The sequence below is a fragment of the Paramormyrops kingsleyae genome, chromosome 15 (genome assembly GCF_048594095.1).
Source record: "Paramormyrops kingsleyae isolate MSU_618 chromosome 15, PKINGS_0.4, whole genome shotgun sequence".
Lineage (NCBI taxonomy): Eukaryota > Metazoa > Chordata > Actinopteri > Osteoglossiformes > Mormyridae > Paramormyrops > Paramormyrops kingsleyae.
This window is the reverse complement of record NC_132811.1, coordinates 6221610-6241292: the sequence shown is the minus strand read 5'-3', so window position 1 is coordinate 6241292 and position 19683 is coordinate 6221610. Positions and strand designations below refer to the sequence as shown.

Here is a 19683-nt window from a genome sequence, read left to right as displayed (position 1 = left end):
CACAGAGAAAAACTCTTTTCTCTGGGAGCGCTTGGCGCAACCTTCCCGGGGTCTTGGCCAACGGCGGCCGGCTTCTCATCACGTTGTGGATTAGCCTGCTCGTCTGAAGCGACTGGACGCACATGAGAGCGGCGTTCCGAGTGGCACACGTGCCTCATGCCCCCCCCCCCCCCAAAACCATGCCATGGCACTTCGGAGGTATGTGGTAGCGCTGGATCTACAACCGGGCTTATCTCCCCGTGGCATTCTCCGCATGCCATCGGGTGTGTCAAAGGCCTTTTGGAATCAAGGAGCTGGGGGGGGGGGATTGGGGGTGGTGAGCGCACTGGAGGCTGCTCACGGCCAGACAGTGTGGCCAATTGAAGCAGGCCAGACTTTGGACGGATACCAGTCAGCATCGTAAGGTTGTCTTTGGCTTGCGGCGACTGGAAAAAACATAAGTCAGGATGGGTTCATGCAGAGCCGGGTCCAGGGCAGACTCCGTCCACACTGAGCTCCAGTATGTGTGCATGGAAATGTGAAAAAATCCTTTGATGTCTTTTGTTACCGTCTGTGCGTTCCTAAAACGCTGTGCCTCTTTATTCATCAGCTGGACACTGTTTTTTTTTCATAATGGTCGCAAGAATACACGTCATATTTTTCAAAACGGTCTAATATTTTTTATAGATTTAATTAATATGATTGTTTCTGCCTTTTATTACTGTGAATTTCAACGATGCCTCATTGCTGTTCCTAAGGGTCGCCAAGATCAGAGTGTGATGGCCCAACGTGCTCAGAATATTGGGGCCCTCAGGAAGCTCCTCTAACTGCATTAGGTTGCCATAAATCATTTTTTTCCTCAGGAAAATAAGGTTTGAGACAGACTGGGTAATCAAAGGGGGCAACGACAGATTCACAACCTCGAGTCTAAATAAGCTTGGTTAGTCGAGACTGGCAGCCTAAATGGAAGGGCTTTTATAGCGTCTGCATACAGCAATATCACACGGAGACCTCGACCACTGTTACCTGTTACAGACGAAAGGGCGTCAGGAGACAAACCAATTATAGCATTAGTGTAGATTAGCAGCTCTTTATCTTACGGAGACGGGTTTTCTTGAGCAGTGGAACAAAGATGGTGCCAAAGACGTAGCCCAAGACCAGCAAGCACTCCCATCCAGAGTTCCCGGTCTTTCGACCCCACCCATGTTCCCATCTTTGACGCAATCCATGCACGCACAAAGCAGGAAAACAGTCTGATACTGCTCTCTGTAACAGATCGGTTTTATGTCATGGTCCGTGTGGATAATTGGCTGGGCCGATTAATTTCAAAATTACCTCGTATTACATTGGTCTAAGCGAGGCCCACTGCTCTTTTTCCACGGTATTAACTGGGACATCTTCTACAAAATAGCAAGTACTAAAAACAGAATATTGGGGAATATATTGCACATCCAAATGGGCTTAAATGCTGTACTTTTGATCTACGTTAATAACCTGAGTTGTTTATAACAAAAATCATTACTTCATTGATTTGTTTAGAAAAAATATGTATCATATGTATCGGTGTCACGTCCAGCTCCGTCCGATCCTCGTGTGTGCCACGCCCACCTCGTTACCTCCTGTTTCTGCCTGATTGTTCCCACCTATGTCTAGTAAATTCCAACCTGTCCTGTGTATATTAGTCCGCGTCTCCCACTATCCCCCAGATCCGTCATTGTATTGTTATGTTTGTTCGTGGATGTTTGTGCCTGTCAGCCATCCCGTCCTTAATAAACCCCGTCTTTCCGTATTTGCGGCTCCATTCGCCTGCTTTCCGGCTCGCCTGCCCCGCAAACGTGACAATCGGAAGTTTTAAACTAAACATTCTTTTCAAGTAGTAATAAATTGAATCTCAAATTATAGTTCTAAAAGAGCTGTTCTGAGTTAAAACATTCATGGGCAAGCAGTGTCATTGGGTGCTCTTTAATTAGTAACACCTGTGCAATTACATAAAACACCAAAAAATTGTGTTCAGTATCCCTTTGGGGGCCAATGACTACAATTGCAATTAATAGCAAAATGGCAAGAACAGAACTGAATGAGTCAGTCAAAAAAAAATATGACAATAAGAAAACGTCTTTGTGGATGATAAGCGCAGATACATTGCACATAAATTCTCAACATTTCTACAAAATTAAGCAAGTGTCCCAACACTTTGTGTGAGCACTGTATATGCCGAAAACAAAAAGTAAAATGCTGTGCGAAGGAAATTGTTCTGAATAAACTCCAAACGGTACATCGGTAGACTCTACCAGTAACAAAAGGTGAAGCTGTGCTTGCAGAAAATACCCAGTGAAGCACAAGCCTGAAGATTGGTTCTGCGGAGAGCTGGTCCACAAGCAGTCTGGAACTTGTGTCTTCGTCATGACTTCATTGTATTAATATTCCATTAAATGTGTCACAGTCCTCATTGACAAGACAACTGGTGACAGCCAAGTGCTTTGAGAGATAGAGTCATTGTGGCTGATTGTTGTGGCCTGCCAGTTTCCACTGCTAAGACAGCCTAATTGTGAGACACACTGCGTCTGTCTTTTTAACAGGGAAATGCTGTCTCACTGCAGTTATAGTGGCATGCATGCCAGTGTGCCATAAAAGTCTTCAGTAGATTTCCGAATAGATATTTCAGGCTGTCATTTATCTGGACAAGTCCGGCGGTTTTCGTTTTACGAGCATTCGGTAAGGCTTCCCAGACTTTAAGGCGGAAAGGAACAGACCATGCGTGTGCCTAAGTGGGAAAGACCCTAGTTGTGTGGATGGACAAATTAGGTGAGTACGTGAGCAATCGGTACCCCATTATGCACTTTGTTAACATTCTGAGCCATAGCTGAGGTCAGAGTAATCCAACCAAAACAGTGCAAGATGGTTTTTCTTACAAAGTTTTGTTACATTACAGTCCTCTAGAGAGGCTGTCTTCATTTCCTCAGAAACACAACCCAGATACACTACAGGCATATTCTCAGGAGGGCAATGTGAGGCTTTGAGTGCAACAGTGTCACCCTGTGGCCGCAGACTGTAGCTACGCCCAGAAAGAAAATGCCACCCATTGATGGAACGGCTAGCTGTGTGAATGATCTGGAAGTCAGCTCTCGAGGTGTGGGGGTAGATATACCTGGGAAAGACTGCATCAAGTAATGCATGCGGGACCCTAGTCAGCTAGTAAAATAATGCAGAGCTAAGAAGTAAAATAAAAAACCAAAAACCTCCGTACTACAGGGATGAGTCAGCATGGGCCACGAAATACAAGCATTTTCCCCTAAATATCAGCTCATCCATCTTTTTAGATCCGGCTGTTGTTTTTCCATTTACATTAAAGAAAGACTTTTCATCAGAGAATATTCGTAAAGTTTATAAATCTGCATGCACCATGCATGGTAGTACTTATTCCATTATGGACATGCAATAAACATTTCATGCACTAATGCAACTTTTTATACCATGCGAAAAATAAAAGTCGACATGTCTAATCATCTTGGCAAAGCTAATACTCTGTGTCTTATTCGTATGCCAGGAAAATTCACACTGCAACAGCATCATGCGGTAAGATATGTATCTGAGTACAGACATTCTCTGCAAAGATGCTGCCGCTCTCTGCAATTCAGCAGCATCAGAAGATCAGTCTGGACTGTGCTTTTAACGTTGTGGTGGAAAGGAGCCCGAACAGGCTGGTCACCACATCTGTGACCTCACTGACCTCTCCTAATTAACCCTGAATTGCTCCTGTTTCCTTAACCATGGATTAAGGTCCACAATAGCCAGATATAGCTGGGGCTATAGAATAGAAGCACTTTTTCAGACATATATTGTAGATAAAGGCTGTATTTCTGTTGACTTTTGTTCTTGCATGTAGCCTTAAGCATTAACAGGTCAGTGGGACCTAGATTCTTGATAGTTATGTTAACGTTTATTGAGACAGTGATCTCAGCTAACAACTCATTTAGCACCACGGCTCAATGAATGATTGCGCAACCACAAGCAGGTGACACTGATGGCTGTCGAGTTTTTTTTTGTCATGAATTAGGGTTGTGTTTCGATATGTGGAAGCACAATGTTTATCTAACCTGACATAAAAGGTGTTAAACTTTGAAAGGTGCAGCATTAAACTCAAAAGCATAAAAGCGAATAAAATTCACAAAGTGTGTTTCTGGTGTAACTGCTAGAATGACCTAAAAAGCTCACATAAATTAGAAAAAAGACAGAAAAAGATGTAGGCAAGAATGAGAGGTGCGCCATGTGGCAATTTCTTTTGTATGGGGAGACCGGCATGAATGCTGTGGTGGATGCTGCTCCTGATCATGTCCTTTCACGCTTCTAGCTGCTCTTTGTTCATGATCCTCAGAATCTGGCACCTCTCTGTTTTTATGAGTGCAGTGGAAGTCTCACTGTTGGGCAACAAAATATTTAATAACAGCAACAATTTTATTGATCCCCGCAGGGAAATTCTCTTTACATCTAACGCATCCTATACCCCATCCTATACCCCATCCTGTACCCCTTCCTATACCCCATCCTGTACCCCTTCCTGTACCCCTTCCTGCTCTCCATGACACACACATAGGTGCCAGCAAGCTTGGCAGCGAAGATGATCACACCAACCGCTGTCAAAGAACCAAACAAATTTAATTTCTAAAGACTCACAGTGTTCCTCGGTCATCCTGGGAAGATTATGCCACCTACTGGCTAAGCTTTTACAAGATTGTGACTCAGGTCTAATATCACTGTCAGACAACTACAGCTAATGAGAAATTCAATTCATTTTTATATAACGCCTTTCACAACAGTGTCGCCCCCAGGTGCTTTACATGGGTGTGTAGTGATGCAACATTATTAACACAGAATAATACAAAAACAGGAAAGACACAAAATTAAAGAAGAAAGCAAGATGACAACAGAGGAGAGGAACTAAAAACTCTCAAGTTAAATATCATGTATGTTTAGCAATATATTTAACAATAATTCTGTAATAATCTGTTTTGATGTGCCAGTGACTTAAATTAAGCATCTGTATTTTGGCTTCTTGGATTGGTTGAATGTTCACTAGTTTTGCACTAAGCATTTACAGACCCAAGACCCGTCTGTATAAGTTAATTCTAGGATTGGGGCTGGGAAATCTGATCCTGGATCAGCATATTAAAATGCTTGCATTCCCAGCTCTGCCTCGCGACCCTTTCAGAACTTGCCGCCACCCAAATTTCCTCGTGATCCATGGGTAGAGAGCCGCTACTTTAATATACTTGACATAGCAGATGGGTGTGCTGAGTCTTAATTTATGTCTTAATGCAGTCGTCCTACTATTTGGACAAAAGTATTGGGAGACCTGGCCATTACACCCACAGGAACTATTATGACATCACATTCTAAATCCATAGGTGTCAGTATGGAGTTGCTCCCCCCTTTGCAGCTATAACAGCTGCCACTCTTCAGTGAAGGCTTTCCTCAAGATCAGAGTGTGTCTGTGGGAATTTTTGCCCATTCATCCAGAAGATCAGGTCAGGCACTGATGTTGGAAGTGAAGACCTGGCTCGTAATCTCCATTCTAGTTCATCCCCAAGGTGTTCCATGGCGTTGAGGTCAGGGTTCTGTGCAGGCCAGTCAAGTTCTGCCAAACCAAACTCACCCAACCATGTCTTTAGGGACCTTGCTTTGTGCACTGGGGCACAGTCATGCTGGAACAGAAAAGGGCCTCCCTCAAACTGCTCCACAAAGTTGCAAGCATAGAATTGTCCAAAATGTCTTGATATGTTGCAAAGGAGAGGTCAACTCCATACTGATGCCTATGAATATACAATGGGATGTTATAAAAGTTCCAGTGGGTGCAATGGCTGAGTCTCCCAATACTTTTCTCCATATAGTGTATCTGTTCATGCTTGAGTTCATCTGAAGCAAAATCACAGTGCAAGGTGAAGAAGCTCCTACATAAGACAGAAGGCTGAGACTTAATCGTAGATTTATTTTGGATACATATGATCTTTGCATCTTCATTTAGAATGACATATTTATCATTGTGTCCTATGGTCACAAAAACGATGCATAGAGCGTCCATCTAAAAGCTGTTTGGTGAGTAATGTTCACTTAGCTGGCAACAAAAGCAAAGTGTGTCTCAGGTTTGTCACCTCTGTCAAACTAGGCCTATAAGCTTTATTTTAGATCACCTTGCACAGGAGGGCTTGCAAAAACCACACATAGTTTCCAGTGGGGGCGGAGAGAGACCCTGCATTTCCTTGAAGTGTGAGGATCCGATCTCAGAATCGCATTGACATCATGCCGGCCACAGGTCTGATTCTGCTGGCCGCTCTGCTGTCTTCACTGGGGTTTTCTGGTAAGTTCTCGACGTACCATCTCTCCGATCACCACAATCTAGACCCACAGCAGCTTCCCTGCACTAGATTTTTTTGAGATGACCTTTCAGTTAATTGGAGGATAACAGAAGTGCAAAATCAGTAATAACAAGGGCTGAGATGCTGTTTGCAGTTTATAATGCTGCTGTGTTACTGAGATGCACACATGGATTGCACAAAAGCCTTAGGCAGTGCACTGAAATGTTCTTCATGCTGATGTAAAACTATGAGATAATGTCTATCAGAGTGTGTCAGCTTAGCCATTTCTCCAAAGGAACTCCGGTATTTGCAGTAACCATCTAACATACCCATGTATTTGTTGATTTGACCACTAGCATACGATTTTTGGTTAGTCAATATGCCTGAGGAGAATTTTGGGAACTGAAATGGTGTTGGTCTAGCCATCTAACAAGATTTCTGCACCATTTCAGAAAACGGAAGAAATTCTTGCTGTTTCTTGTCGCGTTACTGTACATTTGCATATGTTCCACTGTTTTTTTCTTAACTAATATACCCTTAGTCCCCAGAAACATAGCTTTAAAAACTTTCTTTCACTACCTAAGGCTTTTGCACAGTACTGTACGTGCTTGTGGATAAAATGCATCTGTTGGCAGTCTGTATTTGGTGCCACTGCATTTGTCTTCCTCCGATGAGTTTTCCAGTCGGTGCAGTGAAGACGCCTTCTTGCAGCAAGCGAGTAAAGAGCTGTGCTTCTTCCAGCCCAAAACGATTTCGGCATTGTCAATGGCAGAGAGACTGTGCCACATGCCAGGCCCTACATGGTCTCCTTGCAAGTCAGGGACTATCACACCTGCGGGGGATTCTTGGTGTCCAAGTCCTTCGTGATGACTGCGGCACACTGCTTCTTGTGGTAGGAGCCTGCCCCGGGGACGGCACACCCCTGCCCTGGGGACGGCACACCGGGGTGGCAAAATCGCAAGTCAACACAATGGCATTGGCCAACAATTAGTTATTCTCAATCTAATGCTTAAACTGACCATTCAAATAAGCTTAGAAACAATATGAAATGAAAGGGGATTGTGATAATGTGAGAGATCTTACGTCGAAGTTGTACTAATGCTTAGTACTAAGGTGATACATTTTTTGCTTTTTGCAAAGGCAACACAACCTGACTGCTGTGCTTGGTGCACATGACATTACAAAGAAAGAAAATACGGTCAGAATACCTGTGAAGTTTTACCACATCCACCCTGGGTACGACCACAAAACTTTAGACAATGATATTATGCTCCTGCAGGTATGTAACCTAGCCAGATTTTTCACGTTTGATGTGTAGGTCAAATATTTGATAATTATGCACTTTTACATTGATAACAGTGGCAATTCAGCTGAGGTTTGATGGGACGGGAATGTTTTTGACTGTAGCTGGAGAAGGCCGTTGAGTGGAGCAAAACGATCCAGGAGATTGAAATCCCTAAGAAAGATCAGGAAGTCAAGGGTGGGTCTCTGTGCAGCGTGGCCGGTTGGGGGTTATCTGAAGATGGCAGACAAGCCCAGCCACGCCTAATGGAGGCCAACGTGACCACTGAATCGTACAAGGCTTGCAAAAGTGCATGGAAAACTATATCAAAACGAATGCTGTGTGCAGGAGGCAATAAAGATAGAAAGGGAATCTGTCAGGTATGTACAAATGCGCTTCCTCTGGCTAAAAACGAAGACGTTGACACAGTCTTGAGGATCTCCAAGATCTATATTACTGTAGGCAAAGGCGGGGGGTGGGGGGGATTTTGCTGACCAAGGCCCTGCAGCTGTGTTTTGGGGTCCCTCTTAAGTGCAGGGCCCTCTGACAGTTTGACTGAGAAAGTAGCTTTGCTGTATAATTCCAGTCATAACTCCAAGGTGTGAGCTCTTCTTGTGATTTCCTCATTTCAGGGTGATTCTGGAGGTCCGTTGGTGTGTAAAAAGAAGGCCTTGGGGATCGTGTCATTCAACCAGAAAAAAAACTGCAACTCGCCCACAAAACCCAATGTCTACACTCAAGTGTCCAAGTACATATCATGGATCAAATGCATCATCAACAGTATCTAACAAGGGAGAGAATATGAGAGCAAGTATTTTAATGGTGTAAACGACAGTAAATGTGTGCTATAAGCCCATATAAAGCCATTGCGAAAGCATCTCAGATAGTTTGTGGTTTAGCTCCAAAACCGCACACGGCAGATTGGTGTTTATTACTCACAAAACCACTCTTTGTAACAGCGTCACAACCATCTCGCTTAATCATATTAAGCGATCTTTTTTTTTTTATCAAGCAGAGGCCAAAATGCTGTGAGCCTATACAGGTCACACCTGAGGTGCATATCGCAGACGCAGTGAGGAGGGCGTGCTTGTTCTGTGCAAAGCGAAACCAACCCCGCTGACTCACAGCGGTCAGCCGTGCAAATGCTCGATAACGGCCATGTTCTTAGTCAGCCTTTGTCCCATCACTAAAGGTTACATGAAAATCATTTTCTTATGGTGTTATGCATTAGGGCAGTTATCACTGCTCTCTTGTGGATAAATATCCTTGAAAAGAAAAAGAAACCTTTATCGGTACACCTCATCAAAATGTGTATTTTGTCTCATTTATATCTATTTTCGGTCAGTGAGATTTTCCTCAGTACTGCATATCCATAGGGCCAAGCTGCTGTGCATTGTACAAGGCTTGTAGCTGCAATACAAACTTACAGCTTTCTTACTTTGAGAGGAAGACATGATTGTCATTGTTCGCTCTGTGTGGTAAGACTACACAGCCGTCAATGTGCTACACAGAGAGTAATCATTGTCCTCCGATCACGTAACAGTTAAGTGACTGGGAATTAGAGAATCAAACCACAATGTCCCCAAATGCAGCATTTAGCTCAAACTGTTTCTAGAATTTTTCAGATGTTGTTGAAATTTGTAAAATGGTATTGATTAAATGGAACTGAAAAGCAAATAAACATTTTAATATCACTACATTGGTCCTTTTTGTCATACAATATAGGGAAATGTGTGTGTGTGTGTGTGTGTGTGTATATATATATATATATATATATATATATATACACACACACACACATATGTATATACACTACCAATCAAAAGTTTTTGCACACAGTGAGATCATCTACATTTGCATGTTACTCACTTAACATTTATTACACATACACTCAATATTCTTTGCTAGCAAATAATTTTACAGTATTGTCACCATTTTAGTACCTTTATTAGCAAGAAAATGTCACAGCTTTGATTTTGAGTAACTCAAAGGTTCATAACAGCAGAGAAAATGAGGCATTCTTTCTACGAGGGACATTAAATACTGTTCTGTTTCATGGGATGAAATGGTTAACAAGTGCATTTAAAGTTAAAGGACAGCCTAGAATGAGACTATGACATCACCACACAACCATTTAATAGGATGTCAGACACACACTGTCACATACTCTTTACATGTTATGAAGGAAACTTGTTTTATTTGTTCACTCAACTTTCCAATGCTTAACAAGAATAAAAAAAATCTGCAGTTTATGAAATAAATGGAAAAGTGGTAAAAACCTGAGGTGTGTGTGTGTGCGTGTGCATGAACCAGACTTTCCTTCCCTGTATCATTGTTATGTGGAAACATCTATTAATTATAATTGGTTAATGAAGCCACACCCATTTCTGCCACGGGTGTGCAATGAAGCTCACACCAATGCAATGCAAATCAACAGACAACGGCAGGAGAATGGCTGGTTCTACAGGAGAAATTAGTGACCTTCTACTTTGCTCCATTGTAGGATCTTTCCAACAATCGGCTCACCAAATTTCTGCCCTGTTAGAGCTGCCGTGGTCAACATCAATACCCAACCTGAATGGCAGCAAATCCCATCAGCAATGTTACAACATCTAACAGAAAGCCTTCCCAGGAGAGACAGAGATATCACAGCAACAAAGGGTCGACCAACGTCATATTAATATCCTGGTTCTGGAACAAGATGTTGGTTAAGCTGGTGTCCACATAAATATAGCCACATTGTGTATTATGTCATTACAGACAGTGTGTAGGTTTCTCAAACACATCCTGTGGCCAAAACGTGGACCATCTGGCAGGGAGCAGGGAGGGACCAAAAATGTGGACCGTCGGGGGTCCCTGAGGACCGGGTTCAGAGACACTGCTTCAGCCAAATGAGTAATAATTTCATCTTGGGGCCCTTGAGCAAAGCCCTTAACCCCAACTGCTTCAGGTGCCCGGCATTTGGACCCAAAAACTTGGTCCCACCTTAACCCCCCAATTGCTCAAAATATATGTAACCTTGGACAGAAGCGCCTACTACAAAAATAAAAATGTAACCTTGTGAGAAATTGACACATAGGAAACCACGTAAATAACCACATCTTCCGGTTACAGAAAATGCTGGTTCGAAGACTGGCTTTAGAGCAACATGTACAGCCGTAGGAAATTTAAGAGACCACAGCACAATTTTTTGTTTCACTCATTTCTCAATTTAGGGGTTTGTGTTTCTGAATAAGACATATTTTTGCAAACTCCAGCCTGGCTCTTCCCTGCTTCACTTTAATGAAGGGCTTCTTCATTGCTTTATGATACTTCAGAACTGCATCAAGGGGCCTGATACGAACTGTCCTAGCAGTCATCATCAGTCCTGCACTTAATGTTTCCCATTCCTTTGGAAGGTCACTTGATGTCATCCTTCAATTCATGAGAAAATGCTGGATAAGTTAACGGTCATCTCTGGCATTAGAAAGTCACTTCAGCCCTTTACCTGGCTGGTTTCTGGTCGCTCCCAGTGTCTCCTGCTTCACCTTATTCTTGTGTACTGCTATCTTAGACATTTTGAACCTGGTAGCAACCTGCAGCTCAGCATAGCCTTCTGCCAGCAGAACCAGGATTAAACCAGGATTTTTAAATTCTGATTTGTTTAAAAATATAGAGTGGACTCTTCATTTTTTTCCATGGCTGTATGTCTGTGTTTTTCATAAAGAGCAAGATGAGATCTATGGAAACTAGCAAATTTCCCCATGGGGATCAATGAAGGACCGGTGTTGCTATTCACAGCATGAGGTAGAGAAGCTTCCAGCGGCTACAACAGAATCATACTCCAAGGCACCCTATAATATACTCGTGCTCCCCGCCTCTGACACCAGCCTCCCCTGCATTTCTCTGATCAAACTAACTCCGAATGAACTTCATCTTAACAAAAAAAATGAAAAAAAGTCCAGGGACCCCTTTCCACTGACTGGGAAGAATGGGCCAAATTCATTGTATGACTCAGCAGGTCATGATGCTGCACAATTGCTCATGTGACCATGTGAGACACTGACACAGGAAACCGCATAAGTAACCACACCGTCCCATTTGAGCTACATAAAATGCTGCTTCAGACACTGGTTTTAGAGCAAACGTGTCTTAACACCATGTCTCCAGTATGCTTTGTTCTGCTCTCTGTACTCCTGCCTACTCTGGTGCATGCTGGTAAGTCTCTCATCTCTTATTTACGTACCAGCAGGTACAGACTTGCGCATGTCTCTAAAACCTACACCTTGACCTTTTAAGACTCCTCCGGCGGAGAAATCATCAATGGCAAAAACGCAGCGAAGAATTCTCTGCAGTACATGGCCTCCTTGCAGTTGGATGGAAAACATTATTGTGGAGGATTTTTAATTTCAGAAAAATTCATACTGTCTGCAGCTCACTGTGAAAAACCGTGAGTTTCTTTCTATTCAAAGTCATCCTTCCCCAAGATGCTGTAATAGGCTGTTTCTTTGTATGGTGACCTAACATGTTGTTCCCTTTATACAGGGGTAACATAAGTGTACTTCTGGGTACTCATAATATAAAATCAAACCAGGGGATCAGATTCCATGTAGCTAAAACCTACAAACCTACAGACTATAAAGGTGTCAGTTCTGGTAATGACATCATGCTTCTGCAGGTAAGATGCAGTTTATTGTTATTAAAAAGAATAAATATCCTCATTACTGTGTTTAGATACATTGATGCGTTAGTTTTATCTCAGTTCATATTCCTAAAAATGAAAAAACAATTAACGTGGGATTAGTTACACATATAGTGAGTGAAATGAATCATTTTTCCTGGTCCTTTTAGTGTTCTTGAGTTGTACAAGCAGTCACATGGCTGACTGTTAAAGTAGACTTTTTAATAGATTTCCTTTTCTCTTCTTTTGTGTCTCGAGTTGTCGAAACCCGTCAAATACAGCAAAACAATTAAACCCGTGGCAGTCCCAACGACAGACAAGTTGATAAAAGCCAACACTGTGTGCCACGTTGCTGGTTGGGGCTCCATGAAAACGCGAGGAAAGATCGCTGACAACCTTCAAGTTGTAGAAATTTCCACTATTGATGAGGACAAGTGTCGGAAGCTATGGAGATCTCAGCGCGAAGAACTTCCAGCCAAAATAATCTGCGCTGGTGGATACGGGACCAAGAACGGAGCGTGCCAGGTCTGTGTCTGTCGCGGGTCAGCTCCACCAGAGGATTCTGGGTATTATCACACAAAAAAAAATGCCCAGATCATTTGCCTGCATTTCTAAATGAAGTCAATGCCCAAGAAACATAGATTTGAAATGTGCTTAAATGCAGCAGATTAATGTTTGCTTTTTTTCCACAGGGGGACTCAGGGGGCCCCTTGGTGTGCAATGGCGTAGTCCAGGGCATCGTCTCATTCAACTTCGGCAAAAAATGCGACTACCCAACCATGCCCAACATTTATACCAATGTCTCCAAGTTCTTACCCTGGATAAGAAAAATAATTAAAAATGCTTCATAGTCTGACATTTTCATTTCAGGTATTTTCAGGTATACATACTGTACAGACATTGCATTCATTTTATATTCTACAAACAGTACGAATTTATGCAACTAATTGAGAAAGTATATCTTTTAAGTGAGTTTATGATTAATTTAGCTTACTACTCTCGAAAATGATGAAAATGTTTGAGACGATATTGATGTACATGTTTTATAATGTTAAAAACTGCAACAGTAAAACTATATACTATAAAATCAAGCTGCATTTGTTTTATTGAGCGGTATGGTCTCATATCTTTGTTAGTTGCATGGGACACATGCATGCAGGTGCATACAGCGTAAACTGTCCATCAACTTGGACGCAGTGAAAAGAGAATGCAAAGTCAGGTTTTGTGAATATTCATAGGCATCACACTGACGGGATTCCATACATGGGCAGCGTCTGGTGAGCTTTGTTGGTGTTTTGATGTGGTGAGCATCGTTTAGAGCAAAGCGAAATGGTAAACCATGAAACACTCTGAAGAGTTACATTATCTAGGCACACAGCAATAGATGCAATTATAACAGAGACATTTTCAGCAACATTTTAAAATGTTCTGTATTTTATAATGCATAAAACCAGAACAGAAAAATAAGTATATGCTTTATATCAGGAGATAAAAAAGCCCTTAAAACTGCTGATTGCAATCTACACATCTCTTTCTTGTAATTGCTTGTCCCGTCCTGGGTCATGGGGGGTCCAGAGCCCATCCCAGAGGATATGGGCGCAAGGCAGCTAATAAACCAGGATGGGGCGCCAACCCATCGCAGGGCACACAGACACACCATTCACTCACACAAGCAAACCTATGGGCAATCTGGGAACTCCAGTTAACCTCAGTATGTTTTTGGACTGCAATGGGAAACCGGAGTAGCTGGAGGAAACCCCACCACGACACGGGGAGAACATGCAAACTCCACACACGTGGGACCCTGGTGGAGATCAATCCCTGGTCCCAGAGGTGTGAGGCACCAGTGTTAATGGCCCCACCATGTCGCCCACCCCCCCACTCATACTGAAATATAAACCGCATCATCTCTCTGCATCATCAGTAAACTCAAGACAAGTACAAGTCACACATAAAAATACTTTCCCACACATTCTCAGTAGACAGTGTAGCTGCTTAGAGACAGAAAAATCGATATAGACCAGCCCATATGTACCTAAACAAAGTATCACAACATAGCCACCAGCAAACAACTACACTTTGAATATCATTAAATATCAGTACAATGTGAAGTAATCCCAATCAGAGAAATGTGCCATTGATGAAAACCCCAAATTACGCAGCATACGGACAAAGTAAATGTGAGAACAGGAAATTGGTAACGCAGCATGATTATTTAAGTGCATTAATAATGAAAGTTACCACAATGGCAGCTTCACCGGAAAGACCCCCGAGTCAATGACGCATTCTGCAGAAAGGCTTCCGAGAACAGAACAGCACACTGGAACACTAAATGCAGCTTCTAGATATACGAAATATTGTCAGTATACTACTCAGTTATTTTCCTAAATGTTATTTTTACTCATATTTCTGAGACGGTGCAACACGACAGGCATGCAAAAAAAATCTAAAAAGATAAAACTTTAGTGGTTAAGATCAACGAGATATGGGTTTGAATTAGCTTTATGTTTGCAAAAGGAAATTAACTAAATCAAGTGACAAATAGAAGGTGTAGGAAAAACAGAAACACCTAGCAAAATCTCGATATCCTAAACGATAAGTCCAGTCCGTCTTGGGATGCTGTTATTGACCAGCTGTGTGTAATCACTGTTCAGTGTCGACATGTGACTGCTTCTCCTATTTGCCGATTCAGCTTGCCTATTCGCTATATGCTGTTGCAAGTTTTACGCATGTTGCTCTTGAAAAATTAAACAATCTTTCAGTTTCTGTCACTGACACAACAGCGATTCAGACACAGAGCCTTTGGAAGTCTGCCTTGTGTTACTTTGGAAACGCATATCTAATTGCTGATTTCCAGGCCTCGTGTATAACTGATACGCACTGATAATTGGCGTTCAACTTAATATGCAGCACGTAAGCTGCATAATCATCAGGATTGACTGCGCATGTTAACCATATCCCTGTGTGTGTGTGTGTGTGTGTATGTATGTACATGATATGGACAGAAGTATTGGGACACCTGGCCATTACACCCACAGGAACATTAATGACATCCTATTCTACATCCATAGGCATCAATATGGAATTGGTCCCTCTTTTGCAGCTATAACAGCATTCCATGAGATTGTCTACTCTGTCTAAAAATCTGAATTTTTCACCATTCTTCCTGGAGAGCATTTGTGAGGTCAGGCACTGATGTTGGCCGTGAAGACCTGGCTCGCAGTCTCCGCTCTAATTCATCCCCAAGGTGTTCCATGGGATCGAGGTCAGGACTCTGTGCAGGCCAGTCAAGTTCCTCCACACCAAACTCAGCCAACCATATCTTTATGGACCTTGCTTTGTGCAATGGGACACAGTCATGCAGGTACAGAAAAGGGCCGCCTTCCCCAAACTGTTCCCACAAAGTTTGGAAGAATAGAATTGTCCAAAATGTCTGGATATGCTGACGCATGAAGAGTTCCCTTCACTGGAACTAAAAAGCCTAGTTCAACCCCTGAAAAACAACCTCATAGCATTACCATGACTCATTTACAACAGTATGATGATCAACTGTATTTTTATCATTATTTTTAGGAGAAACAACAATCTTCAATACAAAGATATACTGAAAAAATGTCATTGTTATTCATGATAATTTACTTGTTTAATTGTCAAAATCATAAATTATAAAAGTTACCCAAGCAATTTTGTCTGTAATTTTATTTCAGGAAAAAAAAATCAATAAATTTGTCCTAATTTACACCACCGTTGTCTTATTTGGTGCACCATGCAATTACAATATCTGGGGATCACATTTAAAGTATCACAAAAGAGTGAATTAGGATATATACAAAAGGATGGTTTACACATATGGAGGAAGGTAATAATACAGACCAGACAATATTTTGATAAAATAAAGAAAGTAACACAGGACCGGTATCGTCGATCTTATCGGTGTCCTCAATGCTTTCTCTGTTTATTTTTATTTAATTTTGAACTTTTGCAAGAATTGGAGACTTCAAAATGCACCCCAATTTTATTAGGAAACAATGGCGAATATGCAGTATTCTTTCACCATGAGCCTGACTGTGTGCAACATCTTCACCCATAAACGTGGCACCAAGAAGTCCATAACCTTCTGCTCTAAATGCTCACTTGCTCAAATCTTTTAGGTACTGGATGCCTTTGTTGGTATATTCACACGCTCTGGTGGGGGCGATCGAAAGTGTGCTTATGGACTTCTGCACTCCTAAAGACAACATATCGGGGGGAAAAGAATGTAGGGTAACACTTTCTGTGAGCCATGTCTATAAAAATCTATGAATAAAGTTACCAAATATAGAATTTAATCTGCACAATTCAGCTCTCTATATATACATCTTATTATATTTCAAGTAGTAACGGCCAAACGAAGCTTCTCAAACCAATTGATGTATTTTCTGACAAGGGCCCCCAGTTCATGCCTCAACACAAACCAAAAGCGCCATCTAGTGGTGCCAGAAAATACAGAAAATGGTTCATGAAGCTTCATTTGGCATCACTACTCCATCAATGCTAATTGTTGTGCGTTTCTGATGCTCTTACCGAAATTCCATGTCTCCGTAGGGGAGAAGTCTATCTTAGGAGGAGCGGGGAGCTGAAACACATATAAACCAAACAGCCGCTAAAATGTACAAACCCAGCAGATGTGGTCACCAGCATGACATTATTTTACACAAACGTATAAACAAATAATACTTGGTCCACATTTTCTGAAATCTCCCCAAATTAAGACTTAATCTCTAACTGGATTGGTGTTCCAATTGTGTCAACACAAGTACATTAAAAAGTACTTGATTATAATATCCAAAGTAATATGTCCATCTGTCCATCCATCCATCCATCCAATCTATCTATCTTCCACCTGCCTATCTTTATCAAGATTATAGGTACTCAAATAGCATTAAAAAGTACTTAATAATAATATACAAAGTAATCTGTCCATCTATATCAATCTATCTATCTTCCACCTGCTTATGTAATCATAGGTACTCAACGTAAAATACTCATATATTCAATGGCCACTTTGTTGGCAAAACCTGCTTGTTTTCACAAACAGTCTCCTCTGATGGCTAAGATGCCTTGTTACTGAGGGCAGTCAGAACGGAAAGGCCAGACTCATTAAAGCCATCGGGATGGCTACATATGCAAGAACATCATGAACCAAACCACATGGGATTCCAGCACCTTGTTGAATGCATGCTTGGAAGAGTTCAGGATGTTCTGTTGCCAAAAGGGGGTCCTAAATGGTATTAAACAGGTTTCCCTAATAAAGTGGCCACTGAGCATATTGGTTACATGTTTATAATATATTTAATCATGGAGGCAAATTTGCAAAGATAGATGATTTGTAGCTGGGACACAATGATTTAAAACTATTATTAGTTTCACTGGAGCATTAAGCGCAAATGAAAATCAGTCTATACTGACAGGTGACGGCATGGCACTGCCATCTATAAAAGGCTATACCTCAAAACCGAAGTATTTCATCCACTCCTCCACAGCCGGGGGAATGGCGGCCTTAGCTTTGCTGAGGATTTCAGAACCTTTCTCACTCTCTCCCAGTAAGCCGGAGTCATAGGCGACATAGCAGGCACCCCCAGCCACGGTCACCTTTGTCACCAACCTGTAATACATATGCACAGTATGGAGAATAGAAAAGAATATGCTTACATATCGTATTTTCGTAAAATAATAGTATACGAAGAGTGTGAGCAACTTCACCGTTAAACACTAATACATCTAATACTCCTGCACCATTTTTACAATGACAATAAAATGTACTGATGAGTTATGCTGCAGAATTTGCTCTTTTAAATAACCGTGACATCGTTCCATACATGATACACCATCGCAGGGTTGCACTGCACTCAAGTCTAAGGGCCGGCTAATATTTCCACGTCGTTACGAGGCTGAAATAACCATCATCTTTCAAACAGTAAATGTGAATTTTAATAACAACGTTACGTGATTTAGAAACTGACTAGCCACAAGTTTACTGTAAATAAGAGACTCGTGAGAATTTCCATATATACAAAGCGACATCATATGTTGAAGAGAAAAAGAATGCATACTTACTTTATGAAAGGGAATACTTTACTAGCCATAATTTCTCCAAAGGAGACACTTACGGTAATAAATATTATAATAATATATATATATATATATTATATAAAACGTGACAAAGACTAAATTTGGGAAAGTTTCTAGCTGGCCAGCAAGAATAATCCACAAGGACAAATCAATGAACGCCCACGGGTGGCTGTCAATAAAGTTTTTACAAAATGACATTTGAACCGGCTGCGGAAAACAGATTTTAAGGAACAGAGCAGCAGATTCGACAGTCAAATTACAAATTATTGACATATCTTTTTAAATTGTTGGTGTAGTGAAGACAGTCTTAATTAGTTCTTTATTGCGTAAACGGACAATCTCAAAAAATCCGCTAAATTGTTCTGTAATGTATACTCTTGAAGACACTTCTATGATAACTATTTGAACACTGCGTTATATCTCATTCTTTGTATTCAAAAGTCACTGTATACACGTATTTGTGAAATAAATGTAAACAAAGAACGATGGTATAGACTAAATATTTAATACACAGTTTGTTGATAACTGTAAATATACAGTCTACTTGGAAATTTTTTGAAATGGTTATTTTTGTAATGATATGTAAATTATATGCAACTATTAACTATTTGCGTTACCTAATGCTCGGTGCAAAGCAGGTGTATTCTTAGGTATAAATCAAGAAAATCTTCAAAATTAAGACAATTTAGGTGATAAAAATACAAATTTTAAGGGACACGAAAAATATCTATTGGTTGGGCTCCCACAAAGATGCCGATGACGCATTACTTAGGGAAATACCTTTCTGTTGAATTCTCACTGAAGGCAAGTTGATTTACCATGCACTGATGTACAGTACTAGGAGAAATAGTGCTTTGAATAGGAATACCAGTTCATAAATCATGGTATTTTAACTGAGGCAGTTCAGTTTCTGCCGCCTGGGAATTGGAGCAACAACCTTCAAGTTATGAGTCTCATATGATGACCAGAATCGCTATGATATTCACCACTTCACGCCAGTGATTCAGACAAAAAAGGAAACGGGTACCACTGACAGCTGCGGGATCCGCCGTGAGACAGTTTTAATTCCTCATTGAAGAAAGATCCCTCAGAGACGGCAGAAGAGCACCATGGTTCAACAAGAAAAACACTGTAAATCAAAACTTTGAGGTGGTGTATTTAAAATATAGTGAAAATGCAAGCACTTTCCCAATAAAAAATTCTGCAGTGCTTTTAAATATCCTTTATTGATTTTCTAAACTGACCTGGTAATGCTGGTAAGCACTGTGCAAAATTAATTGCTAAGTGTACCGTACATG

General features: G+C 41.3%; 2 protein-coding genes across 2 annotated transcripts; one reads left to right on the top strand and one right to left on the bottom strand.

Moving 5' to 3' along the window:
• Positions 1-6199: 6199 nt before the first annotated feature.
• LOC111860485 (transmembrane protease serine 9) lies at positions 6200-13125 on the top strand. Its single transcript, XM_072700086.1, has 10 exons — positions 6200-6334; positions 7074-7224; positions 7473-7611; positions 7740-7994; positions 8247-8400; positions 11653-11811; positions 11893-12043; positions 12139-12271; positions 12533-12799; positions 12967-13125. The coding sequence occupies exons 1-10, from the start codon at positions 6277-6279 to the stop codon at positions 13123-13125; spliced, it is 1626 nt and encodes a 541-aa protein (XP_072556187.1). The 5' UTR covers positions 6200-6276.
• A 2833-nt stretch (positions 13126-15958) lies between these two features.
• Positions 15959-18556, bottom strand: micos13 (mitochondrial contact site and cristae organizing system subunit 13). The gene is made up of 4 exons (XM_023844322.2): positions 18371-18556; positions 17762-17918; positions 16838-16889; positions 15959-16502 (listed from the first exon to the last, which is right to left on the bottom strand). The coding sequence occupies exons 1-4, from the start codon at positions 18397-18399 to the stop codon at positions 16405-16407; spliced, it is 336 nt and encodes a 111-aa protein (XP_023700090.1). The 5' UTR covers positions 18400-18556; the 3' UTR covers positions 15959-16404.
• Between the last annotated feature and the right edge of the window lie 1127 nt (positions 18557-19683).

Excerpts from the sequence above, each read along its gene's own strand:
- LOC111860485 (XM_072700086.1), top strand. The coding sequence starts at position 6,277 with ATGCCGGCCACAGGTCTGATTCTGCTGGCCGCTCTGCTGTCTTCACTG. Across the intron at positions 11,812-11,892 it reads GCCTACTCTGGTGCATGCTG|ACTCCTCCGGCGGAGAAATC; the intron begins GTAAGTCTCTCA and ends TGACCTTTTAAG. Across the intron at positions 12,272-12,532 it reads ATGACATCATGCTTCTGCAG|TTGTCGAAACCCGTCAAATA; the intron begins GTAAGATGCAGT and ends TTGTGTCTCGAG.
- micos13 (XM_023844322.2), bottom strand. The coding sequence starts at position 18,399 with ATGGCTAGTAAAGTATTCCCTTTCATAAA. Across the intron at positions 17,919-18,370 it reads AAAGTATTCCCTTTCATAAA|GTTGGTGACAAAGGTGACCG; the intron begins GTAAGTATGCAT and ends TATGTATTACAG. Across the intron at positions 16,503-16,837 it reads TACGGAGACATGGAATTTCG|GAGTGCAGAAGTCCATAAGC; the intron begins GTAAGAGCATCA and ends TGTTGTCTTTAG.